This window comes from Parambassis ranga, chromosome 7 (assembly GCF_900634625.1).
Source record: "Parambassis ranga chromosome 7, fParRan2.1, whole genome shotgun sequence".
In the NCBI taxonomy this organism is placed as follows: domain Eukaryota; kingdom Metazoa; phylum Chordata; class Actinopteri; family Ambassidae; genus Parambassis; species Parambassis ranga.
The window spans coordinates 12,877,826-12,902,828 of NC_041028.1; the positions used below are offsets into that span (position 1 = coordinate 12,877,826).

At 41.5% G+C, this 25,003-nt stretch overlaps 3 protein-coding genes across 4 annotated transcripts; 1 reads left to right on the forward strand and 2 right to left on the reverse strand.

Moving 5' to 3' along the window:
- Window positions 1–7,864: 7,864 nt before the first annotated feature.
- On the reverse strand, window positions 7,865–15,122 carry LOC114438638 (uncharacterized). Its single transcript, XM_028410133.1, has 6 exons — window positions 14,740–15,122; window positions 12,435–12,607; window positions 11,986–12,204; window positions 10,539–10,699; window positions 10,331–10,463; window positions 7,865–9,974 (listed from the first exon to the last, which is right to left on the reverse strand). Exons 1-6 carry the CDS (start codon window positions 15,110–15,112, stop codon window positions 9,798–9,800), a joined length of 1,236 nt encoding a protein of 411 aa, XP_028265934.1. The 5' UTR covers window positions 15,113–15,122; the 3' UTR covers window positions 7,865–9,797.
- A 1,084-nt stretch (window positions 15,123–16,206) lies between these two features.
- LOC114438865 (solute carrier family 35 member E2A) lies at window positions 16,207–21,799 on the forward strand. Of its 2 annotated transcripts, none has more exons than XM_028410485.1 (9): window positions 16,207–16,482; window positions 17,049–17,497; window positions 17,615–17,750; window positions 18,095–18,222; window positions 18,451–18,571; window positions 18,976–19,029; window positions 19,105–19,177; window positions 19,270–19,415; window positions 19,844–21,799. In XM_028410485.1, exons 2-9 carry the CDS (start codon window positions 17,218–17,220, stop codon window positions 20,070–20,072), a joined length of 1,167 nt encoding a protein of 388 aa, XP_028266286.1. In that variant the 5' UTR covers window positions 16,207–16,482; window positions 17,049–17,217; the 3' UTR covers window positions 20,073–21,799. The 2 variants fall into 2 exon arrangements, with proteins under 2 accessions (XP_028266286.1, XP_028266285.1); XM_028410484.1 differs by having other exon boundaries at window positions 17,086–17,497.
- slc25a45 (solute carrier family 25 member 45) lies at window positions 21,666–24,363 on the reverse strand. The gene is made up of 7 exons (XM_028410488.1): window positions 24,269–24,363; window positions 23,990–24,057; window positions 23,878–23,921; window positions 23,733–23,804; window positions 23,470–23,643; window positions 22,387–22,621; window positions 21,666–22,308 (listed from the first exon to the last, which is right to left on the reverse strand). Exons 2-7 carry the CDS (start codon window positions 24,024–24,026, stop codon window positions 22,028–22,030), a joined length of 843 nt encoding a protein of 280 aa, XP_028266289.1. The 5' UTR covers window positions 24,027–24,057; window positions 24,269–24,363; the 3' UTR covers window positions 21,666–22,027.
- Window positions 24,364–25,003: the final 640 nt, after the last annotated feature.

Here is a 25,003-nt window from a genome sequence, read left to right on the forward strand (position 1 = left end):
TCTATCAGCTCCACAAAATCCACTCAGTTCAGCAGGTTGAGATTTGTAAAACTCGGGCTGCCAAGTGGAGCCATACTGTCTGTGAGTGGACCAGTCACAGTTGTTTGAATGCCCAGCATGGGGGTGCACATCAGGTGGGTCATTCTACCAAACGGGTGCCATTTGAGTCCTCAACATTTGATGCAATGTAAAAGTTATAAAAATATATCAATCTGCATGTTCTACAGTTTATATTTGTTAATTAAAGTCTCCTTAATCACACAATATATGAATTAATGCTATTTCAAAAAAATAAGATATCATTTTAATCATTTTTTAATTTATAGTGGCATTTTTGCCATGTCCGCAATGGCCAACATAGACTTTGCATCCAACATTTCAACAAAAACAACAAAAATTTAAATCAAACATTTGTCATTTTCAGAATTAAATAGATGTCCCTGATACTATAAATGATATAAATTCTTAATAAAAGCATTAATTGTATAAAAAATGTTAGGATTTTTGTGCGTCCCTCAGTTTGTCTTACCACCCTGTCACTCATTCCCTGTCTGTCTATAAAAATGTACTGTTCCTTTAAATGACATTTTTAAAAAAGAGGTGTCCTGTGTTTTGGAACGAAACATGGAACGAAACAAACCCTACACCAGACGAGGCAGACTAGCAAAGAGAGAGGGGAAGACACAGACTATATACAAAGGGACCAGGGAAGACAACGAAGCACAGGTGGCACACATTAGGACAGGGCAGGTAATCACACAAGGAGGGAAAACACAGAAAGCAAAACTCCAGACAATGCACAGGGGGTCAGGATTATCAAAGTAAAACAGGAAGCACAAGACACAACTAAACAAAACACTAGAACAAGAGGAAAATAACAATAACTACACACAGATTAAACTAAAAACCCAAAACAAGGAAAACTAAACCATAAATAAACACCAGGTCGTGACAATTAATAGGTTTTGCAATACATTTTTCAATTTTAAATGGCCTACATTTCTCTGTTTTAATTGTTTAATTTAATTGTAATGGTTATTCGAGTAGACTATTTTAATCAAAATAACATAGATACATGAATTTGAATGTTTCTATGATTATTTCCACATTGATACCCATAAGAAATCCACCCCGTCACATGAGTTGCCCCCCCCGTCACGTGTGTTACCACACAGTGTAATTTTCTTTAAAAAAATGTGAAAGGAGAGTGAAATGCTCTATAAATGAATGTGTCATAATGCTCTCACTTCATGGACTGTTCAAATAAATGCAACGTTCATTTGATAATATATAGTGAAATAGTGTTTTTTGTTTAGAAACTGAAGCTCTGGTTATGTCAAATCCATATTTCAAGACTAAAACTCTTAAAATTAATAAATAATAATTAAATAACAAGACTAAACTTATTAGTATCCTAAAAAAGGACAGTTTACTTATAGGAAAGCATTTGATTTTAAACAACTATTTAATGTATTACAAGTCAAATTGTACACAAATTGTCTGTGACGGGGTGGTGCAAGAATGACCCCCAGGTCTGAATTAAAAGGATAATATAAATAAGGATTATATGCCTGAGGTGGGAAAACACATTTTTCTGAAGGTTTAACATGTCTTTTATAAAGAGGATTTCTAAAAAAAACTCTAAAATTTTACAAATTGCAAAGTGGAAATGGCACCCTTTTCGTAGAATGACCCAGGTGATGGTGGTGGTCCTTAGCTACATATAGCTACAGCATCAGTTTGAACCATAAATCAGACTTTAGCCTACCAGCACAAGGCAAATAAGTCTTTGTGTCAGATTTTAGAATTTAAATCTAAATATTCTAGCCCTGATGCACAGTTAGCGACGCATTCACTGACCAGCTTTGTTTGCCAGAGACAGGGTATTAAACAGCCACTAGCTGTAAGCTGTTGGATGTATTCTTTTTACCCTGGGGCTCCATATTAGACTTACAGCTCGTCCTGTGATTGTATCGACGAGTGGAAAAGAAAACTGGACCTCGGAGCCAGTAATGAAGCGTTGAGGAGCAGAGGAACATAACGAGTAAGAGAGCAAAATTAGGAGAGAGAGTTATAGTAAGGCCTAAGAGACACAGATCCCACATGAGGGTGCAGCAAACTGATGAAACCAGCACTTTGCTGGCTGCATACAGAACAGCTCTAGGGCTGAATGCGAAAGAGATTTTCACTTCACACTTCTTCTTTCCAGAGTATCAATTAATCTGCAGTGAGATATATGCATTCTGTATTACAATCATTTGAGTTAAAGACAGATGATACAGGTCAAACAGGCAAAGTTTTGAGCTCTAGGAAAGGGTGGACTCCATATTTCACCACTGCCTCTACTCATTAATAATAAATCCTTAAATCCAAATACTCATTTGAGTTGGTAGATCCGAGTGTGTATGCTTTCTTCTTGATTGAAAGGTTCAGCCTCTGAACCTACTTTTCACACACCTCCCAGGCAAGAGCCTGTGTGACAGCGATCATATGGAGCCATTAAACAGCAGCTTCCGTGAGCTTATGTATCTGCGTGCCTCTGGCAAACTTGAAATAATACCCACTACTCTGTGTGTCAGCTGTCACACAGCAATCTTGGTTTCCTCCTGTCTGAGTTTGTGCTTCAGGCAATTATAAAAGTGAAAAACAATCATACAAGTAATCGAACAGTAAACTCTACTGAGCTGGATCTTCTCAATACTTTAAGCCATTATAGTAATTATTGAACTAAGCCTTCCTACATGCTCTGTGCATGTAGGATGCATGTAGTGTCTGCAATAAACTGTTTAAAAAAGTGTTTTCACTAATCACTAAATCCACACAAGTTCAACCATTTATTGTATAAACCCGGCCCTAAAGACGATCTCCAGTCAGAATCCTTGGGACACGCTCCAGGCAGATTCCGTGCTAGATTGATTTTCAGCAGTTACAGCAGTAAAAGGATTGGGTGTGCTTTCACACAAATCTATCATGCAGGAATTATCTTCAACTATCCCATATGCTGTCCTTGAAGGATAGCAAACATCACCTCCATCAGAGTTTGATGCTTTCTGTTTTGTAGTTGCATGGAGCACATTCAGCATAATCAAACCAGCTTTTAAACTAATAACAAATACTTGTTATCTGGCAGACTGGTTATTTTTTTTACCAATTAATTTGCTTTGTTTTGTAGCAGTGGGGTAAATGATGTGGCACAATATTCCTTATTTGTGTTGTTCTGTCTTATAATGCAGATGACAGTTTAAAAAAACACTAAAACTAAAACTTTACATCTCAGCATAAGAGGCCCTTCAGTCAATACAGTTGTAATTACTTACAGTTTAGCTTTTAGCTGCTGAATCATTTCAGAGAAAATGCTTTGTTTCTGCATGTTGTAAAAAGATTAAAAAAGATAAAGATATGCTTTTGCCAAATCCATTCAAACAATCTGCTGCACTGTGCTGGGAATGAGCCATGACTCCTAAATATGTCCATGTGCGCTCATGCTTGTTATTCTAAACACACTGCTGCTGCTGCTGCTGCTGCTGGAAGAAAGGCATTTGTTTAATTCCCAGAGGACCAACTTTTGTTCCTAATATATCAATGGGACATAAAACAAGTACGAAACATTTCCCAGACGTCCACTGTCCTGCACGCCACTCAGTCCATGATCCCATCAGTTCTGACTCAGTTGTAATAAAGGGAAACGTGTAAACAATAAACCGTAATTAAACAATATGGCAGCTATGGCTCATGTTTGTGTGTGTTCCACACACTGGGAGCTGTTACAAAGGTAGAAGCCTGCCTGCATGTGGACCAGCCACAATAAAAACACTGGGTGAAGTCAACAGATGGAAACAATACATAAATGAAGTGATCACTTTTACAACCTATGGATTTTTGTCTCTCTTCCTTATTTTATTGTAGTCCCTTTAGAGTCAATGGTGCAATAATAAGAGATGTAATGTGGCTCCTTCCATGAGGTCTGCTGGAATGCTGCAAGGTGCATCTTTTATATCATAGGTCCCCAAGTAGCCAAGTGATTAGGGCACGTACCATATGCGCACATATGCCCTGAGGAGCAGAGCCCCATTTGATTCCCAGCCGGTGGGATCATGTGCTGCATGACATCTCCTTTGTCTCTCACCAGTTTTCCTGTCGCTGTCCCAATCAATGCTAAAAAGCCAAGAAATAAATAGCACAGAGGTGCTACCAACAATACCTCTTAAAACTCAGACTGCGCTCTTGTTGCTGCCTCAAGCCGTGTAACGCTTATTTACTCTACATGCACCATCCTTCTTTTCCTACTTCTTTCCTCCGTCTCACCCTCTGACATGTCATCCAGGCCTAAAAGTCCCCATTGGTGGCAGGCTGAATGTCCAAACTGTCCGCTGTGTGCAGCACACTTTATCCTCTGGTTGGAATATTGGCTCCACCACTCTTATCTACCCGGGTTAATGTCTGTAGCCAGCTGATGTGTAGGTATGTGTGCAATGGAGAGGGTGTGTGTGTGTGGCAGCCACTGTATTTGTCCCACAAAGACAGATTCCTCTTTTACTGAAACAAGATTAGAATGTGTTCCTATTTGTAAGTCTGTACATAGATGTATCTAAAACATGACAGCTCCTTTAGGACTGCACTTCCTCTACCTGTGATTCCAGCAGTGAACTGGGGTCTAAAAGGAGCTGTGGGGTGACTGTTTCAGACCCACAGTCTCCCCGCAGAGGCTAATTTAGGGGACTGTTTCTGTAACTTACTGCATCTCACATTGAAACTTGCCATAAGATGACTCAAACTCTCTTTGACCATGAGTGATGTAATTAGATTCAAGCTCTCTTCAAAGCACGCACTTTTGTTGATGAGAATCCCATCACAAAGCCGACCTTGAACACAATCATTCACGTTTCAATTTTTATAAAGCACTTGAAATTCCACACTTTTTTTAAAAGTTTAAACATAGCAGGATATATTCTTGCTGAGTTAAATGCATTGCTTTTTGTAACAAAAAATTTGGTCATGAAGGTGCGAGTGAGCCTTCGTATCCTAAATCACCCCCAGCAGCAACATGTCATTTCATGTAAAGAAATGACAAGAAAATTGCGGTAATAAGAGAGAACTGCTGGCAAACAGGGAGAGCAGATGTGAATTTTTCACTCGCCCTGAGACAGCTCCATCTAAACTGTATTTCTGTCTTCATCGTGAGCAGACTCACTAGCTTCAGGACTGTGCTCCCTGCTGAGGGCTCTGTGCTCTGAAATTCAGAATTCATTTAATGTTGTTTATGGCACCGACACTGACAAGATATGTTTTTTTCTTCTTCCAGACAGAACTGATGCTAATTAAAACTATTAATGGATGAAGCAAATCAATTTGCAATGCTTATGTCGCCTGAAAAAAAGATAAGTCATGCATTTTAATTTATCCATTTATATCTAACAAGCCTTTGTGCCAAGTGCAACAACATCAATAGCTAATTTCATCCATGAATAATTTCATAGTGAGGCAGTCCGTTTGTCTCTGTCCCTCAGTCCTTCTGCACTGATGTTGGAGAAGAAGCAGAGCAGACTGCAGACTTCCTGGTGAGTCCTGATTGAAGGTGGCATTTTGCTGGCACAATGAGATCTGCCACAGCACTACAGGCATCTCCGCTGGATCCAGTAAGACAGGCCCAGACGCTGCATGTCAGCTGTAATCCTCATTATGCAAATGAACTCACACCAAGTTAGGAGCTATCATCACAGGTCAGCCAGGAGAAGGCGCAACGCCACAAAGAAAGAAAGGAGATCAGTATAGAAAGAAGAAGTTTTTTTAAAACAAAAGTCAAAGAATTGAGAGTTTCAAACTGTAGGATGCTTTGACCGAGATTAGGAGGACTGAAACACACAATCAGCTAAGAAGACACTCACATTCCTGTGAGTGACAGGCACATCCAGATGTTGGCCAACACAGCAGACGGTTCAGGCTTGTATAGAAAAGACGCATCACACAAAACAGCTGGATGCATGTGCCCTGCAACCACGCGTCTAAATCCCTGAATATGGAGCAAAGAAAAGCAACACATAAAAGCTTTGAACTCCATCAAATGGCACAACAAACACAGGGAGGGATCACTTCGCTAAATCCTTTGCAGCGGTGGAGTACACGCTGCTGGTGTCATCTGCCTCCCAAACTTAAGAAAGCAGGTCGTGACGAGTATAACAATCAACGACTGACAAGACATCAGGGTGCATGGATCACTTTTGGAGATGGTGTTTACTTGTTTACTTTGCTCCTTCCTCGTCCACCATTTTATCGCTACAACTGTGGCATAAATTACGTCCACTGAAAGCTCCGCAACGCCCCACAAACATGTGCGCAGAGGTGAAACACAATGCATAGCAGCGCCAAGACATGAAAGTCTACACAAACAGTTTGCCCACGTAAACTGAAACCTAAAGAAATGGAAAGTTTGCTTGCAGCAGTCCTTACCTATGTTTCCGGTGGGTCAACGGTGCGTCAAAGCACACCGAAGCATCTCCGCGTAAATGTTTGGACACGGCATGTCACCAGCGGCTATAACAACGCTCCTCCTGCGTACCTGTGAAGGAACACAATCCAACGAAAGCAACATTTACTATAGTCCTCCGTGAACTGATTCAACAATTCTTCCCCTCCTGCCCACTCCGCGTTGTCCGTCCCTCTCCTCTCCTCTCACTCACTCACTCACCAGCGCGTATTTTACGCAGCGCTTCCACTGTGCCAGCTGTCCCTCCACCATACACCGAGTGACAACACCCAACTCGTCATCATTTCCACGCTCTCTTCACTACTGCTGTGTGTCGTGCAGCTGTGTCTTCACGCTCCGCGCGGCTCACCGCACCACCATGCATCAGGTAACTCCAGACTCACCTGACGGGAGGAAGCTGATTTTTAAAAGGCGACGGCGCTCCGAAAGCTGCTCTGCTGCCCTCATGTGGAAACTCTAGACCTCCACACTAAACCACAGAACACATGTAACAATCAGCACAAGCAATACGTCTCTTCTCGTTGACACTGCAGTTTAAAATCCAACATATTTTAATACAATATACCACCAGTTCTTGATTCAAACTCTTGATAAATATTAAATGAATTTATTTCACAAATTATTGTGACTTGTGTGCATCAGTGATGCAAAAAAAACATCACAAGATGCATTTTGTTACACCTCAGTGGATATAAAACAACACTTTTTTTCATATTCTTGCCACTTTGACTGACAGTGTTCAGTCAATAACCAGCAGCTCCACTGTCATCAATCACTCCCACTCCACACTCCACACATGACTTGGCACAGATTTAAGGTGCATGACCTCTGCCATAATGATGCAGCCAATTACCCAAACACTTAAGAGTACAAGCAGCTCATTAAAGCCTCACTGTAATCATCCCAGATAAGACAAACTTTGCATTTTAATCTCAACTACAGAGGGAGGAAGCTTTTTATCTCAGTCTGCCCTATTATCAACTAGTGTTCTGCTCGTGTCCACTTGAAGTAACCTCAGGTAACTGCAGGAGTGCTGATGAATGTGTTATAGAAGGTAGACAGTAACAGTAGATTTAAAATGGCTGAAAGTCAGAACTACAGGAGTCTGTAAAGTTAAAGGCAGACAAACAATACCACCCTTAACACCTCACTCCAGTAATCCACCTAGACTTCAGCAGGTCCATACAGTTACTGATCAATTCTATTGATGATCTATGCTTGAGCTGGTTCTGTAATTAAGGCATGTTTTGTGAGTGAAGTGTTTTTTCCCCATGGGTTTTCTGACCCTCTTTCATCGATGGTGAAAATCCATTAAATTTTTACTTACGCTACATGTGAAAAACCAACAACATGGAAAACACATGAGAGATCTAAACAAAACACGGAAAATATATTTTTAATTTAACCTCATACCAGTATTCAACATCGGGAATATAAATAAAAAAAACAAAGCTTCAAGTTTTTATGAGATACACATTTAAATAAATGACAGCATGAGATTTAAAGCTACAGTGCAGAATGTTGGCAGTGTGAGTTATTACACAAACACTGTGGAAACCTGCCGCTGCACTCATTGATGAGACTTGTGTCACAGATTATGGTGAATCAGGCTGTGGAATAAGAGAGTGACCATAACATATGTTTCTCAGTCAACTCTGATCAGGAACAATATGGTACAGCTCTAGCTTTTACAGGAGCCTAATGATTAAGACTAAATAATTAAAATATCAGTGACATTAAATCTGCCTTGAAATGGCATATTGTTTGCCTTTTAACTTTTTTATGTTTATGCCTGGAAGATAGATTGAAGACTAGCAGCCCTGCAAAAGATAAATAAAGAAATAAATAAGCAGTATTCTCACTTTTCTGTAAATCAATGTAATGCACCACCACCAACAAGAACCTCCATCATAGGTTGTTTTATTAACCAGTGTAACTACTTGAAGTGTAAATCAATCCTTCCTCATAAACCAAAAAAGACCAATTGTGGTATTAATGCCACATTAGAGTTATTTTCACTGAATTACTGACACCGTCTCCATCCAGCTGTCTCTTTAAAACCGACCTGAGGAGAGTAAAGCAATTTAAAAACTATCTTAACCTAATAATAAATATATTCTAAAAGGCCTAAAACCAAAACTCAACATATTCTACCCCACACAATATTCTTGATTATTAAATATGCCACACAAGCCGTTTCCATTTAATTTAACCTAGAAAAAAAATAATTCAGTGTAAACCCTAATAATGTCTCAGTGTTACTGAGAAAGGTATTTCTTTGTAAAAACAAACTGCTATTACATGCACATCGTAGGTGTGCATGGACCACATCAGGAAACGATGGATTTTCTAACCTGGTGTCTGTTGTGTCTCTTAGTATTTTGAAGTCAAATCACTGCCTCTATTTATTATAAAGAATGTATCTGATAAAGCAATGGATCCCCTTTATGATGTCATAAGGGGATACATGCCACCCCAGGCTGGTTCAAACAAGTAAGAATGTACCTGCTGCAATATAGTCAGTTGCCTTTATAGTGCATTCAATGTGCATGCATTTACACTACATTCAACTAGCATTCAGAAATCAGAAGTTCTTTAGCTTGTCAACACAACCTGCATATAAAATCCACGGTGGTAGAATAAATCATCTGTGTGGTATGTTAAAAGTTAAATATATTCTGAGATTTACATTAATGTAAAAAGAAGTGGTATAACATAGGCTCAGATTTTAAGCCAGTGTTTCTGCCATCTGAAAATATTCAAGTATTAGCTCATGAGTGCCAAGTGGTTCTCTATTCTCCAAGGGAGAAGCTACATGAAGTGTCATACCCAAGCATGACAAAACAGGAAGCTGGATTCTACTCTACAACCAACACTGGTCTCTAAAAGACAGGACAATGTAGTGATCGGTCCTGTCTGGCATTTTAACCTTAAACCAAGTAACAAGTTCTCTGTGTGGCAGTTCACCTTAGAACATCAGACAGTGCAGTCTGCATGGAGGTGGTTTTTGTACAAGCTGACATCCTTTTACTGCCTTCCCAGAAGTCCAGTGTGGGTGGCATTTAAACCGTTTCAGGTGAATTGGAAGTCGATTTATCCACTGCCAGACTTTAAATGTAGAATCCTTCATCTACAGAGTCCCCTTCTCTTGATTGCACATATTTTGTAACCAGCCACTATATGTAACGTTTGTAATTTGATTCAGTCTTCTGCTACCTATCACCTATTGTGTGCGCAGGAACTGTTGTATCTGTAACCTGGAGGCTGACACATAGGCACACAGAGATACTGGAAGTGATCCATGAAGTGTGTTCTAGCCTGCCCCCTGCTGGAGATTCCTCTCATAGTTTTCCAGGCATATGTGGACACGCTGGGTGAAGTAGCTTGGATCAGAAATGGCTCGGAGGAGGTCATTCTGGATCAAGGTGATGTCATAAAGCTCTGAGGTGCAGGCTGTACGAGTCTCAGCACCACCTGGGCCCAAGAAAACCTGACAAACATGCAACACACAGAGAAATAGAGAGAAGCAAGAGTAAAAGGAGGGAACATCATGTTTGTCTTTACACCAGATGACTTAATACCATTTTTAAATGCTCTCTTAAATGCTATTATTACAAGTTATTTTTGGTATTTGACCATCATGTACTGTAAATCAGCCACTTATATGCAAGTACTTTAGACTGCATTTGACTTGCATGAAGCTTGGTGCATATAAAGGTTTGCTTGATTGACAGTTTGAAAAGCCATTATTTCTTCTAGTTTAATAGCGGCATTCAGAGAAGAGATTTACTAAGCTCACATTGAAAGTCAATGTAAGTCACGTTCTTCCAAAAGAAGTGGCTGTACCTTTGGATTAACAATAGTATCCTCATCGTTCTGCCGTATGTTGTCGTCTATGAAGATGTGTTGAACATGCTGATCGAATGGATCGATCCACAATGGCTTCCCCCCACGGTTGGAGAAGGTATTAGCAGCCCACCTGGACAGAGAGGCAGGGATAAAAGTTAGAAGATGACCACAAAAACACGCACATGTTCACCCTTAGCGTGCACACCAGTCAAAGTGGTCCTGGAAGCCTCCCAGGCCATGGACAGCGCTTAAGTACTGGTACAGGTCTCTTTCTCCATCACGAGTGGAGACTCTGTCTTCACCCCGGGTCAGGACGATTCCCCTCTTGCTGCATCGGATTTTGCCTGGAGTCATGTCCACACTTAACTGAGAAGAGAACAAAAACAAGAGTTTTGATCCTGTGGTGCATCTAATAATAGCCTCAGGCAGGACTTAAACTACGGTAAATGAAATGTGATAAAGTCTGTACTTAATGATCATTTATGTGGATACTATGATAACAACCCAAAAACAATCAAATGGCAGGGAAATGAAAAATGATCCTGGACATGAAAGTGTTTTGGCAAAGCTTAAAATTAAAACATTGAGGCTCGCAGTGATAACAAATCACCACAATGTATTTTTTAAGAGCAATTAAAGAACATGTTTGGCCATGCTGTCTCTGTGGCTCATGGGACGTCAAGACAAGTAAAAGCTGAAGAGACACTGAGTGTCATCAAGTTGGTGCTTATTCAATTATGAATGTGCACATATTCTTAGTAGGCCCGTCTTTAACTGTGTCAGGCTGGAGCTAGTTAGTATTCCCACTGCAGCACGACGAGATTTACAGCAGCTCATATCCTCTGGCAGGTTGATCTGGTTATCTTTTTGGCCCAGATGAAACTAACTCATCTAATAAATGGATTGTCGATACGCTGAATAAACTTTCTTTATAAAAATGTAAACTCTAGTACTTTATAGTCTGCAAATAAATAAGGACAAACTGTTTTATCCACTGTTACTGCAAGCTAATGCACACAGGAAGTCACAAAGGCAGACAAACAATTAGGAAAGTTTTGTCACAGTATTGATTTACCCCCTGCTTCTTCTATCTAAACAGACAGCTGATAGCATCCAGGAGAAGGCTGACTGAGCAATAGCTCCACTGAGCTCTTCTTCAAGCTGTGCTTGACTGTACTGTACAGTCTCACTACCTAACTCTCCTGCAGCCACCCACTCCAGTCTCCACCATTCTCTTAGAATCAATAGGTTAAACGGTACAAAAGAGTGGAGTGATGCATGTTTGACACAGTGTGTGTGAGAGAGAAAGGTTTAATGTTTAAAAGGCACAGAAGGTCATACTCATCTAACCCTGAGCCACATCAATAAAAATGTACATATTTTCACAGGAATACCATAAAATGACTTATTAAGATAGCTGCAGCACAACTGCAGTGAAGTCTGAGTGAAAAAGCATTATGAGGGATCTAAAGGTTGTTCCCTTGCTATCTAAACTCACTGTGAGGTTGTCACGAATGAGCAATGTATTTCTATGCCTTTTAACTTTTAGATTTACTTACTCTCATATAAGATAGTCATGAAATGTGTTGTTTTGTGCATCCAAGGCTTTAGAGTCAGAGATCAGAATAACTCTGTGAGTGATCCTACTTCACCTTCAGGTCAGGAATATCAGGAAACAGAGGATGAGCCCCTTCATTCAGCGCTCGGGACACCGCTGTCAGCACACGAGGTAGGTCGGTTCCAAATGTACGAAACAGGACGGCAAACTCCCGTCCCTCCTGTGCCAGGTCTCTCAGCAGCTGGAAGAAGGAGGGGAGGATCCAGTGGTACCGTCGTCCATCTTCTCCCTTTACAGACAGGTCTTTGTCTCCCTACAGGGAACACACAGCTATTACACATATAACACATACACATAAATGAGTACACCCCATTAAAAGTCTATAGTAGCTATATTTCAGCAATCATCGATGTCCCGGTCATACAGGGAAGTTAACCCCTAAAAAGGGGCGACGTCTGATAAGAACCTTGATGATCAGCTGTCTATTTTACAGACTCTTCCACCCCCACGCGCGCTCACTGAGAGATTCTTATTGGTGCTTGCCTTGACACCGTCAGGCCAGCGGAGAAGTTCCAGATGCTCCTCTAGGATTCCCCGAAAGCGCCGGCCAGCAGCAGTAGTGAAACCAGGCACCCGTCCAAACTGACAGTAGTAACTAACAGCATCACTGCAGGGTGGCAGCAGGGAGGGCGAGTCACTCAGCCACTCCCAGTGTCCTGAACAGAGGACAGAGAAGAACAGAGAACAATATAGATACAATAAATCACTGGGTGATATATAATTACACAGCCATACAACTTGGAGTAAACAAAGAGATGACTTCAATATAGTCACAGCCAAGTGTCACGTAACAAAATAAAATTTTGTCAAATAAGCACTGCATCACTAAAACGTTTAAGTTTTCCAAAAACACAGGGTCAATCACATCCCAGTTTAGAAAATAAAAATAATCTGGTGTTTTCAGTAAATCACAGCAATCTTCCATACAGTGCTGCTTGAAAGTATGTGAACCCCTTGAGCAGTTTGGATGTTTCTGTTGATTTATCAAGATTTTCTTATTTTATCATCACCAGTTTTAATGTATGAAATCTCAGATCTATGTTATATCAGTTGCATGTACTTGTTTAGTGGAACTTGTTTAAGTAGCCCAAAAACTACATGAAACCTGGAATTAGTGTATGTGCAAAAGTAAGTGAACCCCTACCTGCATTGATTAAGTCAAGCAGACTCAGGTGGGTAGAACAGGCTAGAACACATGTGAGTGCTTAATGAATCATTTAAGTAGACCAATGAAATGAGACACCATTGGGAAAGGGATTGGCCTGCACTATTTTATAGAGAGCAGAAACCAACCAAGCCAACATGGTCCCAACATCATCAACAATGCCGACAGGACAGGAGATATCCGAGGACATGAAGAAGAGGGTAGTGATAGCCCATCAGTCTGGGGAGGTATATAATTCCATCTCAAAAAGATTCCAGCTCCATCCATCGACTGTAAGATATACATTTAAAAAAATGGAGGGCCTTCAACATGACAGCAACACTGTCTAGAAGTGGGCACCCATGAAAACTATCACCCAGAGCCACCAGAAAAATAGTAAGTCAGGAAAAGGCCAACCCACACATCACCTCTACAGAGTAGCAGACTTCTTTGGCAGCGTCTGGGACCAATGTACATGCATCTACGATCAGACGAAATTTAAACACCCATGACATAGAAGGAAGGCTCGGCTCTCAAAAAAGAACAAAGCTGCCCGTTTCAACTTTGCCAGAGAGCACTTGGACAAACCAGAGGCCTTCTGGGAGTCCATTCTCTGGACAGATGAGTCCAAAATAGAGTTATTTGGTCACAATCAAAAAGTTTGGAGAAAAGCCAATACTGCAAATGAAGAAAAGAACCCCGTCACAACAGTGAAGCATGGTGGTGGAAATGTGAAGGTCTGGGGCTGCTTTTGTGCTTCTGGACCTGGACAACTCCATATTATTCAAGTAACCATAAATTCTCAAGTATATCAACAATTTCTTGACCAGAACCTCCTGCCATCAGTCAGACAGTTGAAGCTGGGATGAACATGGATTATGCAACAAGACAATGAACAAAAGCATTCCAGCAAAACTACATTGGAATGGCTTCAGAGAAAGAGGATTCATACTCTGGATTGGCCCAGTCAAAGTCCAGATGTTAATCCTATTAAAATGTTGTGGCGAGACCTAAAGAAGATGGTATATGCCAGATGTCCCTTCAACCTCTCTCAACTGGCTGAGTTCTGCAAGAAGGAGTGGGCCAAAAATCCCCAAAAACAGATGCGAGGGACTGATTAGAGGTTACAGAAGACATTTGGTTGAAGTATTGGCTGCAAAAGGAGGAGCCACAAGCTACTAATACAAGGGTTCACTTACTTTTGCGTACATGCAACTGATAAAACATAGATCTGAGATTTTATACATAAACACTGGTGATGATAAAATAAGAAAATCATGGTAAAACAACAGAAACATCCAAACTGCTCAAGGGGTTCACATACTTTCAAGCAGCACTGTGTTTGTATGATAAAAGTTTGACAACACATAAGTGATCTTTGATGTGATTTCTTTGTTCCTGACATGTTATTCGGCATTTCCAGTGATGCGTTTGATGACTATTATAATCTTCACATTTTGAAATGAATGACAGCTTACAGAAACTACAGTAAATAAGACGTGGGGGACTTTGAATGAACTTTAAAGCAGTTCAGTTTTATTTTACACAACACTAAGTCCTCTTCACCACCTGACTGACTCAGCAAACAAATTCCAAGCGTTCCTTCGTGACACAGTAACACCATCAATCCAGGTTCCAGTTTACCGTGTTTGCTCATCTTCCCCCAGGTGACAGTGGTGAGGAAATAGTCCAGAGCTGCTACAGTCCCCTGAGCCGTCACGGCGTCCGAAACCAGGATAGTGTTGTTCAGATCGACATGCAGGACCAACTTCTTTCTCTGCTCATGATTTGAGGGACAGGGCCCCCGAGGGACAGGTAGCACGGATTCACCTGCCCAACACGCAGGCTCGGTGACATGTCCCCTATCTGCTCCGTCATGTGCCTCAGCTGGACATCCACAATTCTCTCCGACGCCCGACATAACGGTAAAAGAAGAGAGGGCAGATACGACCTGAAAACACAACAACTGAAGCGTTCTGTCTACTCGCCCATGTGTCCCATTCAGGTCTGACTCCATCTACCGGTACTTCCTCATTCTGCCGCTTCTTCTTCTTCAGCGCCTCAGCTGTGTTACAGTGCGAAACAGCGCCATCTGCCGCAAATGTTTTGGACTAAATGTCATTCAGCACATTAAATGCAAAGTAATGTTTTATGCAGATGAAGTATTGACCTAACAAAGTAAAGAAAACAAAACATAAGGTATCTAAGCCTGTAGCCAGGGTTTTATAAATCCCTTCCCCCTTCTTCTTTTGCAGCAGGCAGCAAAACAAGTCAAAGCAAAGAAAATGTTTATTCTAATTCACTGTATGATTAAGTTGGTGACATACTCAGATTTCTTGAAGCCCACATCTCTGGTGTATTTTTATTTTATCTATAGATGCAATATAAATTGAAATCGTTTATTTTTGTTATTATATGTATGTACATAAAGATTCCTGTTAATGTTCTTTAAGCATTTTTGTGCATGTTAATTATAGTGCTACCTCCATCAATGGTGTGTGTTGCTCTGCTTAGTATGCTTAGTGTTGGGCAGAGTTAATTCTCAACTGCTTATTGTCATGTCAACATTTTAGATGATGTACTTTTGTTTTGGCATAGCAAGGGTCCTGCATAATTATTTAAAGAAGCCCCTAAAGATTAGCAGATCAACTGCTGGGGGAAAATACAGTTTGCGGTTGCAGTTTCAAACACCGGACACTGGGGGACAGTATTTGCACGTCAACCTGAAGGCATCAAACATGTTTATTTTTTTTATTTTTTATTTTTTTTTGGGGGGGGGGGGGGTACCTGGTGCCTTTATTATGTTTTACACTGTTTTATTTTGAATAGAGAATTTCACTTAAATAGTGGAGCTTCGCTTTCACAAAAGACTTTGTTTGGCAAGTTAAAGTGCCACCGGAAGTAAAACATCGTGCCGTAAAAATAAAAGCACATTTGTTTCTTTTATTAGGGCGAATTCATAGGTTTTTCAAGTGTTTCCAAGATAAACAACATATATTTAAGGAATTATGTTTTTATTAAAAATAAACATAATCAGTGTTTACATTAAGTGGTGAATTTTATTTTTAAGAATCTTCCTTGTGTGATCGGTGTTTGTTTCGGTAACTTGACGGCGGCTCTGTGCCCGTTAGCAGCCACGTCTCAGAGTCAGGTGCAGCTCCGTGTGTGACAGGGTGGGTAATGTGTGTGTGCACAGTGGGTGTACGTGTACCGAACACTCCCTGGTGTCGTGTGTTGTGTCTTTGTACGCCGCTGCTCTGCTTTAGGGCTCTCTGCTTTGCATCCATGTTGCTGCGAACAGCAGCAGCTAGCTGAAGCGTTGCTTCCTCCTCTGACAAAGCAGCAGCTCCCGCGGTGTTCCTCAGCCAAACTGCAGCGCACACACGGGTAAGAGTTCGCTTTCTTTCTGTGTTATGAATTAGTGGCTCATCATGCCGTTGTGGGTGCAGTCTGAAGCAACAAACAGTGTCGAAAGTGTTGTCTATTGTTGTTGTGGATGCTGAGCCGCCCCTGAACCCACCATTAATTACCCCATTGACATGGCAGATCTTAAGAGTTCTTCAGGTGAACTCTTAATGAGCACTGCATCACTAAAACGTTTCTAAGTTTTCCAAAAACACAGGGTCAATCACATCCCAGTTCAGGAAATAAAAATAATCTGGTGTTGTGTTTCTTTCAGTAAATCACAGCAATCTTCCATACAGTGCTGCTTGAAAGTATGTGAACCCCTTGAGCAGTTTGGATGTTTCTGTTGATTTATCATGATTTTCTTATTTTATCATCATATTAAGAGTTCTTCAGGTGTGAGTCCCCTGTTTTTCACACTGCTGGTTGCGTGTGAAGGGTGTTGTCTTAGAGTGTCACATCAACACTATATATATAATACATTTTTAGCCGTGTCTGTGCAGTGTCCGAGCTGTAACAATCACTGAGCTGTCTTATTCACCTGACAGAGACAGTGACAGTGGTCCTTTTTTAAATTCCCTGCAGCAGAGGACCTGCATGTAAAGCTGAGACTTTTTAGGATCCACCAGAAGATGGACTAACCAGCCCCAAGCTCTTGCCTTCTCCTCACTTTCAACCCTTCTGCTGGGCCCCTGAGGGCCCCCTGCAGTCTGTGTGATGCCCAACAGCAGGCAGACTGCGGGCCACCCACTGTGGCGCCTTCTGTCACCTTTCCGCACCCGGCAGGAGCGAGTGGTTCTGGCCCGCAGTGAGAGCCTGCCAGGGGAACAGGTGCTGAAGATCACCGTCACTGAGACCACGGTGATCGAGGCAGAGTCCGGCGTGTGGAACTGGCGCTCCCTTACCTACCTGGGACTGTGGTACTTCTTTAGTTTCTGCACACTGTTCCTCAACAAGTACATCCTGTCACTGCTGGAAGGAGAGCCCAGCATGCTGGGTGAGGTCTTTGGAATGGTTTACCAATATTTGCACATGCAACTTGTGACTCTACAATTTGAAGAGCACTATTAATCTGAAGATTGCATTTAAATAAATACTGTTTGTTGCTCTGCAGGTGCTGTTCAGATGCTCTCCACCACCGTCATTGGCTGCCTGAAGATGTTTGTCCCCTGTTGTTTGTACCAGCACAAGTCCAGAACTGAATATCCCCCGAATTTCATCATGATCATGCTGTTTGTTGGACTCATGAGGTGAGTTTACCTTTACACTTTAGAACTAAAAACAGACTAGCAGGAAGTTATAGCTACAGGTGTCCATATTCTTCAGGTCACATGGTGTATGTTAAAAATGTATTTTCATCAGCTAAGGCTGAGAAGCTTGTTCTGGTTGTGTCTGCATTCTCAACTGTATGAAGAAATGATGGTAACAGATACACAAAAAAACATTTGTGGGAGCAGATCGACTGGTTTAGAATATTGCTTGTGACTTGTCAAGATACTGATGTCAAAAACAAAACCTATAACATTTGCTATAGTCGTCTGTTTGAAGTGACAAGTTATTTTGGGCATCATCATGCCTCTTCTCTGTTTTCTAGGTTCACCACAGTGGTTCTGGGCTTAGTGAGTTTGAAGAATGTTGCTGTGTCATTTGCGGAGACCGTAAAGAGCTCAGCTCCTATTTTTACTGTCATCATGTCCAGGCTGATCCTCGGGGAGTACACAGGTACATATGTGTGAGAGGTCTGAGTGTCAAACATCAGGCTGCCAGGGTAAAAATAACAAAAACCAACCAAGTGTAACGCTCTCCGTCTCTTTTATCAGACACTTAAAAGCAATTCACAGATATAGTTGCATGCACTGTTAAGATTTCACTTTGAGATCAGGTAACGGTTTGCATGTAAGGTTTGTTTACTTGCTCCTTTGTGTGTACTGTTTGCTGTCCACTGCGCAGGCCTCTGGGTAAACCTCTCCCTCTTCCCTGTCATGGCTGGCCTGGCGCTCTGCACTGCCACTGAGATCAGCTTCAACATGCTCGGCTTCTCCGCTGCTCTCTCCACCAACATCATGGACTGGTACTGTAGTGCTCAGTGCAGCTGTTGTACACTTAGACTGTGTATATGGATGAGGACGAGGCAGCTTCACCTCTGCCCATTGTTTAAAAAAAAAAAAAAGCGAAGGCAAAATATCTTTTACAGTTACTGCCATGTTGGAAACATGTTGGTGAAATGTAGTTGCTGTGTTGCTCAAACCCCCCACCTACTTCCTTTTTGAAGCCAATAATATCAAATAAATATGAATCCAGCACTTTCAGTTTTTAGCTATATCTGCAGCCCCTCCACTAACATAGAGGAGGTAAGGTTTATGACCTAAATGGTAGCCAGTCACCAGGGTGGCAAACAAGCAAAGCTTTCATGTCATCAATCTTAATATACATTTTATGGTTTTGTGCCTTATCCAACTTTGTGTCTGCTCTCAGTCTACAGAACGTCTTCTCCAAAAAACTGCTGAGTGGAGACACGTACAGATTCAGGTAGCAGATTTTGAATCTTCCTCTCTGTCTCTGTAAAACTCTGCATACAGCTCTAACACTGTCGTCTTATTTCAGCCCTCCGGAGCTGCAGTTTTATACAAGTGCAGCAGCCATCATTATGCTTATACCTGCGTGGGTGTTCCTCTTGGTAGGTCAGCACACAAAGGCAAAAATCATTTGTGGAATATTTAATCTAGACAAGCAGAAGGTGTTGACAGTGCTCCATCTTCACATTGCCAGGACTTTCCCATCTTTGGTAAGAGTGGACAGAGCTTCATCTTCAGTCAAGACATTATGCTGTTGTTGCTTTTTGATGGTGGTCTCTTCCACTTGCAAAGCGTCACTGCCTATGCTCTCATGGGGCGGATTTCCCCCGTCACCTTCAGGTATGTCACCTCTGTAATTGGTTTTAACTCCACTGTGGTAGTTGTGGCTGTTTTAACATGCTGGAAATAGCCCAGGTCTGCTAGATAACATCTTACATATGCATACATCGTGAACCCTGCAGTTTACTCTTATCTTTAAGGGGACAGACACTGACATAAAATCTGTTTAAGGGTCTTGGGGAGAGCAGCTATGGATGAAAAACATTCTGATAAAGTGTATCCTAACCTCTTTACTGCTGGAGCTTACTCCTGTCATGTATCCTGGTGTGTTTCAAGCATAGAAGAAAAGCTTCCTTTTTTTGCAACCTGTTACTTGGTCTAAAGATGGTTTAGCCACATAAGGTGAAGGAGCTGAGGAACAGATGATCCACTAACAGTGTCTTGATGTTGTGGAACTTTAATGGTAATCTCAGCTCATTCTTCCTCAGTGTTGCCAGTACTGTTAAGCACGCCCTGTCTGTCTGGCTGAGCATCATCGTGTTCAGTAATCAGATCACCATCCTCAGCGCCACTGGCACCCTCCTCGTCTTCATCGGAGTCTTCCTCTACAACAAGGCCAGGCAGATCCAAAGGGAAACCTTACAGGCCATGGCTGCCGAACAGAACCACAAACCACTGCTGCAAGACCAGGACTTCCAGCCCTCTCAGCCTCACTGAGGACTGAGCCAGCTGTGCTGCTGCCTGAAATGGAATGAAGGTAGTAAAGTCTGCATTCCAGTTAAAAAGAGGACCTTTATCAGATCAGGTCTCTTGTGTTTGACCGAGCCATCAGACATCCTGTGGAACAGTATTAACGGCGTTTCTTTTTCCCTGACATAATGAACACTTACTGATTTTTGTTTGTTGGTCAGTGAGAAGCTCAGGGTGTCTTTCTGCTTTTTCACTCATTTTTATTTGCATTCCAGAGTCTGCAGGTTTATTTCATCTGTGGTACAGCTGCTACTGAACATGTGGTATCTGTGATGAACGTTATGATGGTGTAACTTGTAGTGTGTCACAGTGGAATCTGAATATAGGATGTGAATGAGGCCCTGGTGCCTGACAGATGGGAGGCCTGTTTTTGAGGCTCGTCCAGCGACAGCTTAAACTGACGCTTGTTTTGATGTTGTGTTTAAAACAAAAACACACGCTGCATTCTGGGAATGCTCATCCTCTGCCATGTACCTTTGTGTATTTCTGCACACGTACTTCCTCAAAATGCCTGCTGGGATCCCAGGCTGGTTACACATTTATAGTTTTAAATGCAAAAACTCCGGGTTCCGTTTCATAGCTCAGCCCATCAACTTAAACTGTCATTAGAATACATGATATGAAATGTAAACAATAACATTAATGCACACACCATCCACTGTTATCATACTTTGTACACTAACTACTAAGTACGTGGCTCTGTTCTCTTTTTCAGCATTTGTTTTTACAAATGTTCTCACTGGTTAAGGAGAACTGGTAAAAACATTACAGATATGAGATGTCTGACAGTGTGTGTTTTTGTAATGTATCAATGAGAATCTCAAGTTTCCATTTCTCATTTGAAAAAAACAATAGTTCACATCTGGCTAAGGAATCGTGTTAAAATAAACCAAAACGTGCATTTTCATCCACATTGTAGAGTAGCAGACTTCACAAAACACAGATGAGCATGTCCGCCACTTTTTAGGGTCCCCTGGAAACATTATTGTTTCTTGCACTTGCACTTGGATGCATTTGTTTTGTCACATTGTGCAATAGTCCAAACAAAAATATGAAATCTAAGTTTTAATTCAAAGGAATTCATGCCACATGCTGTAAAAAAAAAAAAAAATTTTAACCACTTTTGTCTTTGTTGTTTAGCATCTGTGTTGACAGTGAAACGTCTTCCATTGAAACGTGTATTAGTGCCAAAAGCAGCTGCGCTGAGCCTGTAACGTGACATCTGAACCTTATTCTGCTTCAGCGATAGAACTGTGACAAAGTCCATCAAGTGTTTGATAGGACGCATGTTTGATAAGCATTTATCAGTTTGTCAGCTGTCACTTTCACATTTTTAAGTGTTTTTGTAATTCTTTGTTTTGCTGACATTTTTGTGCCTACGAAAGCAACATTTATTTTTCTACCATGTTTTTATCTCCATTCTAAACATTCTACACCACTGTTTCCTGCTATTGTTAGAGAAGTTTTTTCTCTCTGTGTGCTTATTAAAACCAGGTGTGGGCTATGAATACTGTATAATATTTTATACTAATCTTCCATATTATGTCTCTAAAAAGCTGCTTTCAAGCAGAGGAAAACATGCAGACCTTTTCTGTCTGTTATGTTATTATGAACTGTGTATTTGGGAATGTGCAAATCAAAGATGTAAAATTCTCATTGATGATGTCTGCAGAAAATAAAGTATTTTCTCTTCAGCGTGTGTTTATATTTTAAGTGGCCACCTGTGAGTTCTGACATATTCCTCAATTTCTTAAAAACATGTTAACAGATTTGGAAATGTGTGCAGAGAGGGACTTTTGAGGCCACCAGTCCAATGTTTACTCTTGAAGTTATATCTGTAATGTCCTTTGGCCTCTGAGGTAGATATCTGGCTCCATAGCGCTGGATGTGTCACTGTGTTTATCAGCTTTTGTCAAGTGGATTTATCTTGCTGGTGGACAGAAAATCTTCATCAGACTCTCATAGCTGAGGAAGGTGATGGCATTGACGGGGAATGCCCTCACGCTGTTCAGCAGGAGGCCTTTAAAAAAGACCCTCAGTCCTTCCTCCCTTGCACTCACTCTCAGGCAGTGGAGGGCCCCTCTGTACTCCCGGCCGCCAGCCCCTGACATCTGTAGCCGGGCTTTCACTACGTCCATTGGCGTCGCAAAGGCCCAGGACAGGACACCTGCCACGCCGCCCGCAATTAGTATTGCAGTACTACCTGAGGTCAGAGAAGATAACAGCACTTAATAACCCTATTGTCAGTTAAAATTTACTTCTCTCTGTAACTGGAACTGACCTGCCTGTTTGCCGCTCTCAGTTAGTGCATCACGAGTGACCTCATAAGCCACAAAGTACAGCCCATAGCATGGTACGTCCCTCAGGGCGAGGGCCAGCCCTCCTCTGAACAAACCTCTGACTCCTTCCTCCCTCAGGATGACTGCGACACAGTGTGTGGGTCCGCGGTATCGCTCAGCTGTGGTCTGACCCTGCAGACGGACCTTCACCAAGTCAATAGGTGCACAGACAAACACCTGAAACAAAAGCAAATTAAACAAAGAATTTGTATTTGCAGGTTTATGTGCTCTCGGCAGGTTTGTGACTCTTGGAGGCCTCCTGGTGGTCAGATTTAATAATGACAAGATGTCAATGGCCTGGATCTCTTGCAAGTTAAACATCTGGGGGCTGTATAAACAAACATTCTGAGAATCCTCTCAGAGAGCTCTTATCTCAGCCTAAACAATCCTAGCAATGGATAAGTCTAATCTTCAAAGTGGCTGAACAACATACTTGAACCCACTGAAAGTGTAATTGTAATGAGTGACCAGATCATTCAGTTCAGATTTTAGAGCACATATGTATTGACCGGAATGTGTACACGACATGATTCTTTAAAAAGTGTCTTCTTCTACTTCTTCTACTTTCAGCTGTCCCGTTACCCACCAACCTGCAGTAATTGACACTAAAAAAGTACTCTATGGCTGTTAGCGTGAGGAATCCAGCTGTTGTCGGCACACAGTGAAGGGTCCACATAATGGACCCTTTGTAACCAGAAAAAATACAACTTAAGTCACATTTGAATTTTGAAGTGTTCTAAATGGGACAAACTGGTCATACTGCAGTGACAAAATCAGTACACAAGTGTTGTACTCAGACGTGTAAAATCCCAACCCTTCTGTTGCATGAACAGAAGACACTGGAGAAATTTGCCAAATGCTTAAAAGGGTTCATCCTGTAGGGGGTAGTCAGTGCACAAACTATAAAAATAAATACTTGCTCCTAGGTGTCATGCTTGAGACCTGGATCAATCAAGCACAAATACCTACATACATTTATTTATTTTTTAATAACATGATATTAAGGTGAGCCCCAGGCATCTTACCTGTGCCAGGCCTGAGAAGCAGCCTGCATTGAAGACCTGTGCAGCAGAGGCTGCTTTGCTGCGCTGACACTGAGTGAGGTAATCTAAAGCATTACTGTAAGAGCCAAAGACTACAGAGTTGATGATGCCGGTGGTCATCACTGGAAAGGCCATGCCCTTGAAGAATCCACGCACCTGATGGACAATATAATAGATGACAGTGCTTCTGCTGGAAACTTGGATGTCTGTATGCAGTGAAATAGTGTAGAGAAAATGACAGCTACCCCTTCATATCGGTATGTTTGAGCAACACAGTGAACTATCCCTTTATACTCAGACTTGGCTTGCAGGCGTACCTGCAGATCAAACATAAAGATTCAGAACAACAGCCAGATTTATACATTTAGTGTTTTTGTGGGTCAGTACAACCTTCACAGTGTCTAGTGGATGTCCAACTGCAAATCCTGCTGCACCTACAACAAAGACAGGTTATTAGACCACAGGTTTTCAGCACTGCATACTTCTAATGTATTCCCTCTACCTGATATGCTTCCAGCTATAAATTCCAGTAAAGACATTCTCCACCTGGTGCAAGGAGGCAAGTTTGACCTGCAGAAGACAGCACATGAAACTTAGGACTGACCTAAGTTTGGTCAGTAATGTTGCACCCAGTCACACTCAAACGTGGAGCAGAAGTGAAAACCCGCATTTTAAGACACAGGCCCATTATTTTCCGTGCAAACCCAGCAAAAAGACGTAAACACATGTTGAACGGTGTACTATACTACAACATGCAACCAATATAAGACCACCCCCCTACCTGTTACAGGCGTGTGTACATTGTTCTATAAGATCCTCAACTTGCTGCTTATCGCCGTTGCCAAGCAGTTTCACGGGTTATAACTGATCTTTGACTCTACAAACCACACAAAAAACTGATCTCTAACAGCGACGTTTCCTGTTGGACAGCGGGGACTCTTCAAAATAAAAGCCTGCTAAACAAGGCTGTATGACGTAGGCCCACTGCATACATGATCCACAAACAGTGACACAGGCTATTTGATTAGATTAAAGCTAGTGTTTTCTAGCGTGTGTGTCTTATATCCTGTCACCTAACCTATCTGACTTGAGCTGCAACCGAAACTCAAGTTTCAGTTATTTTATTTTGAAGGTACACTCACTGTACATCATTTTTGATGGGTGCAGCTTTTTGTTTTTTAAACGATTAAATGTTTTTTAATCTTCATCATCTTCTTTTTAACTGTCCTCTGCTGGTGTACATGGCTGTGTTGTATTTGGACCTTTGCTGTTTAAAACCATATTTAAACATGTAGTCGAAGTCGCATGCAGACAGAGGTCCCTTTCAGTTCATAAGCAGGTTTATGAGAAGTTAACAGCCTTAAAATTAAATTTTAACTTTATCATCAGCAGAAAACATGTACAAAGGGCAGCCCGTCAATCAGTTGATGACACAAAAACATATTTAATAAACAGGAGCAGGTCAGAAATAACAATAAGGAAAACAATTAATTCTTTTAATTTGCTGTGAAAAGTT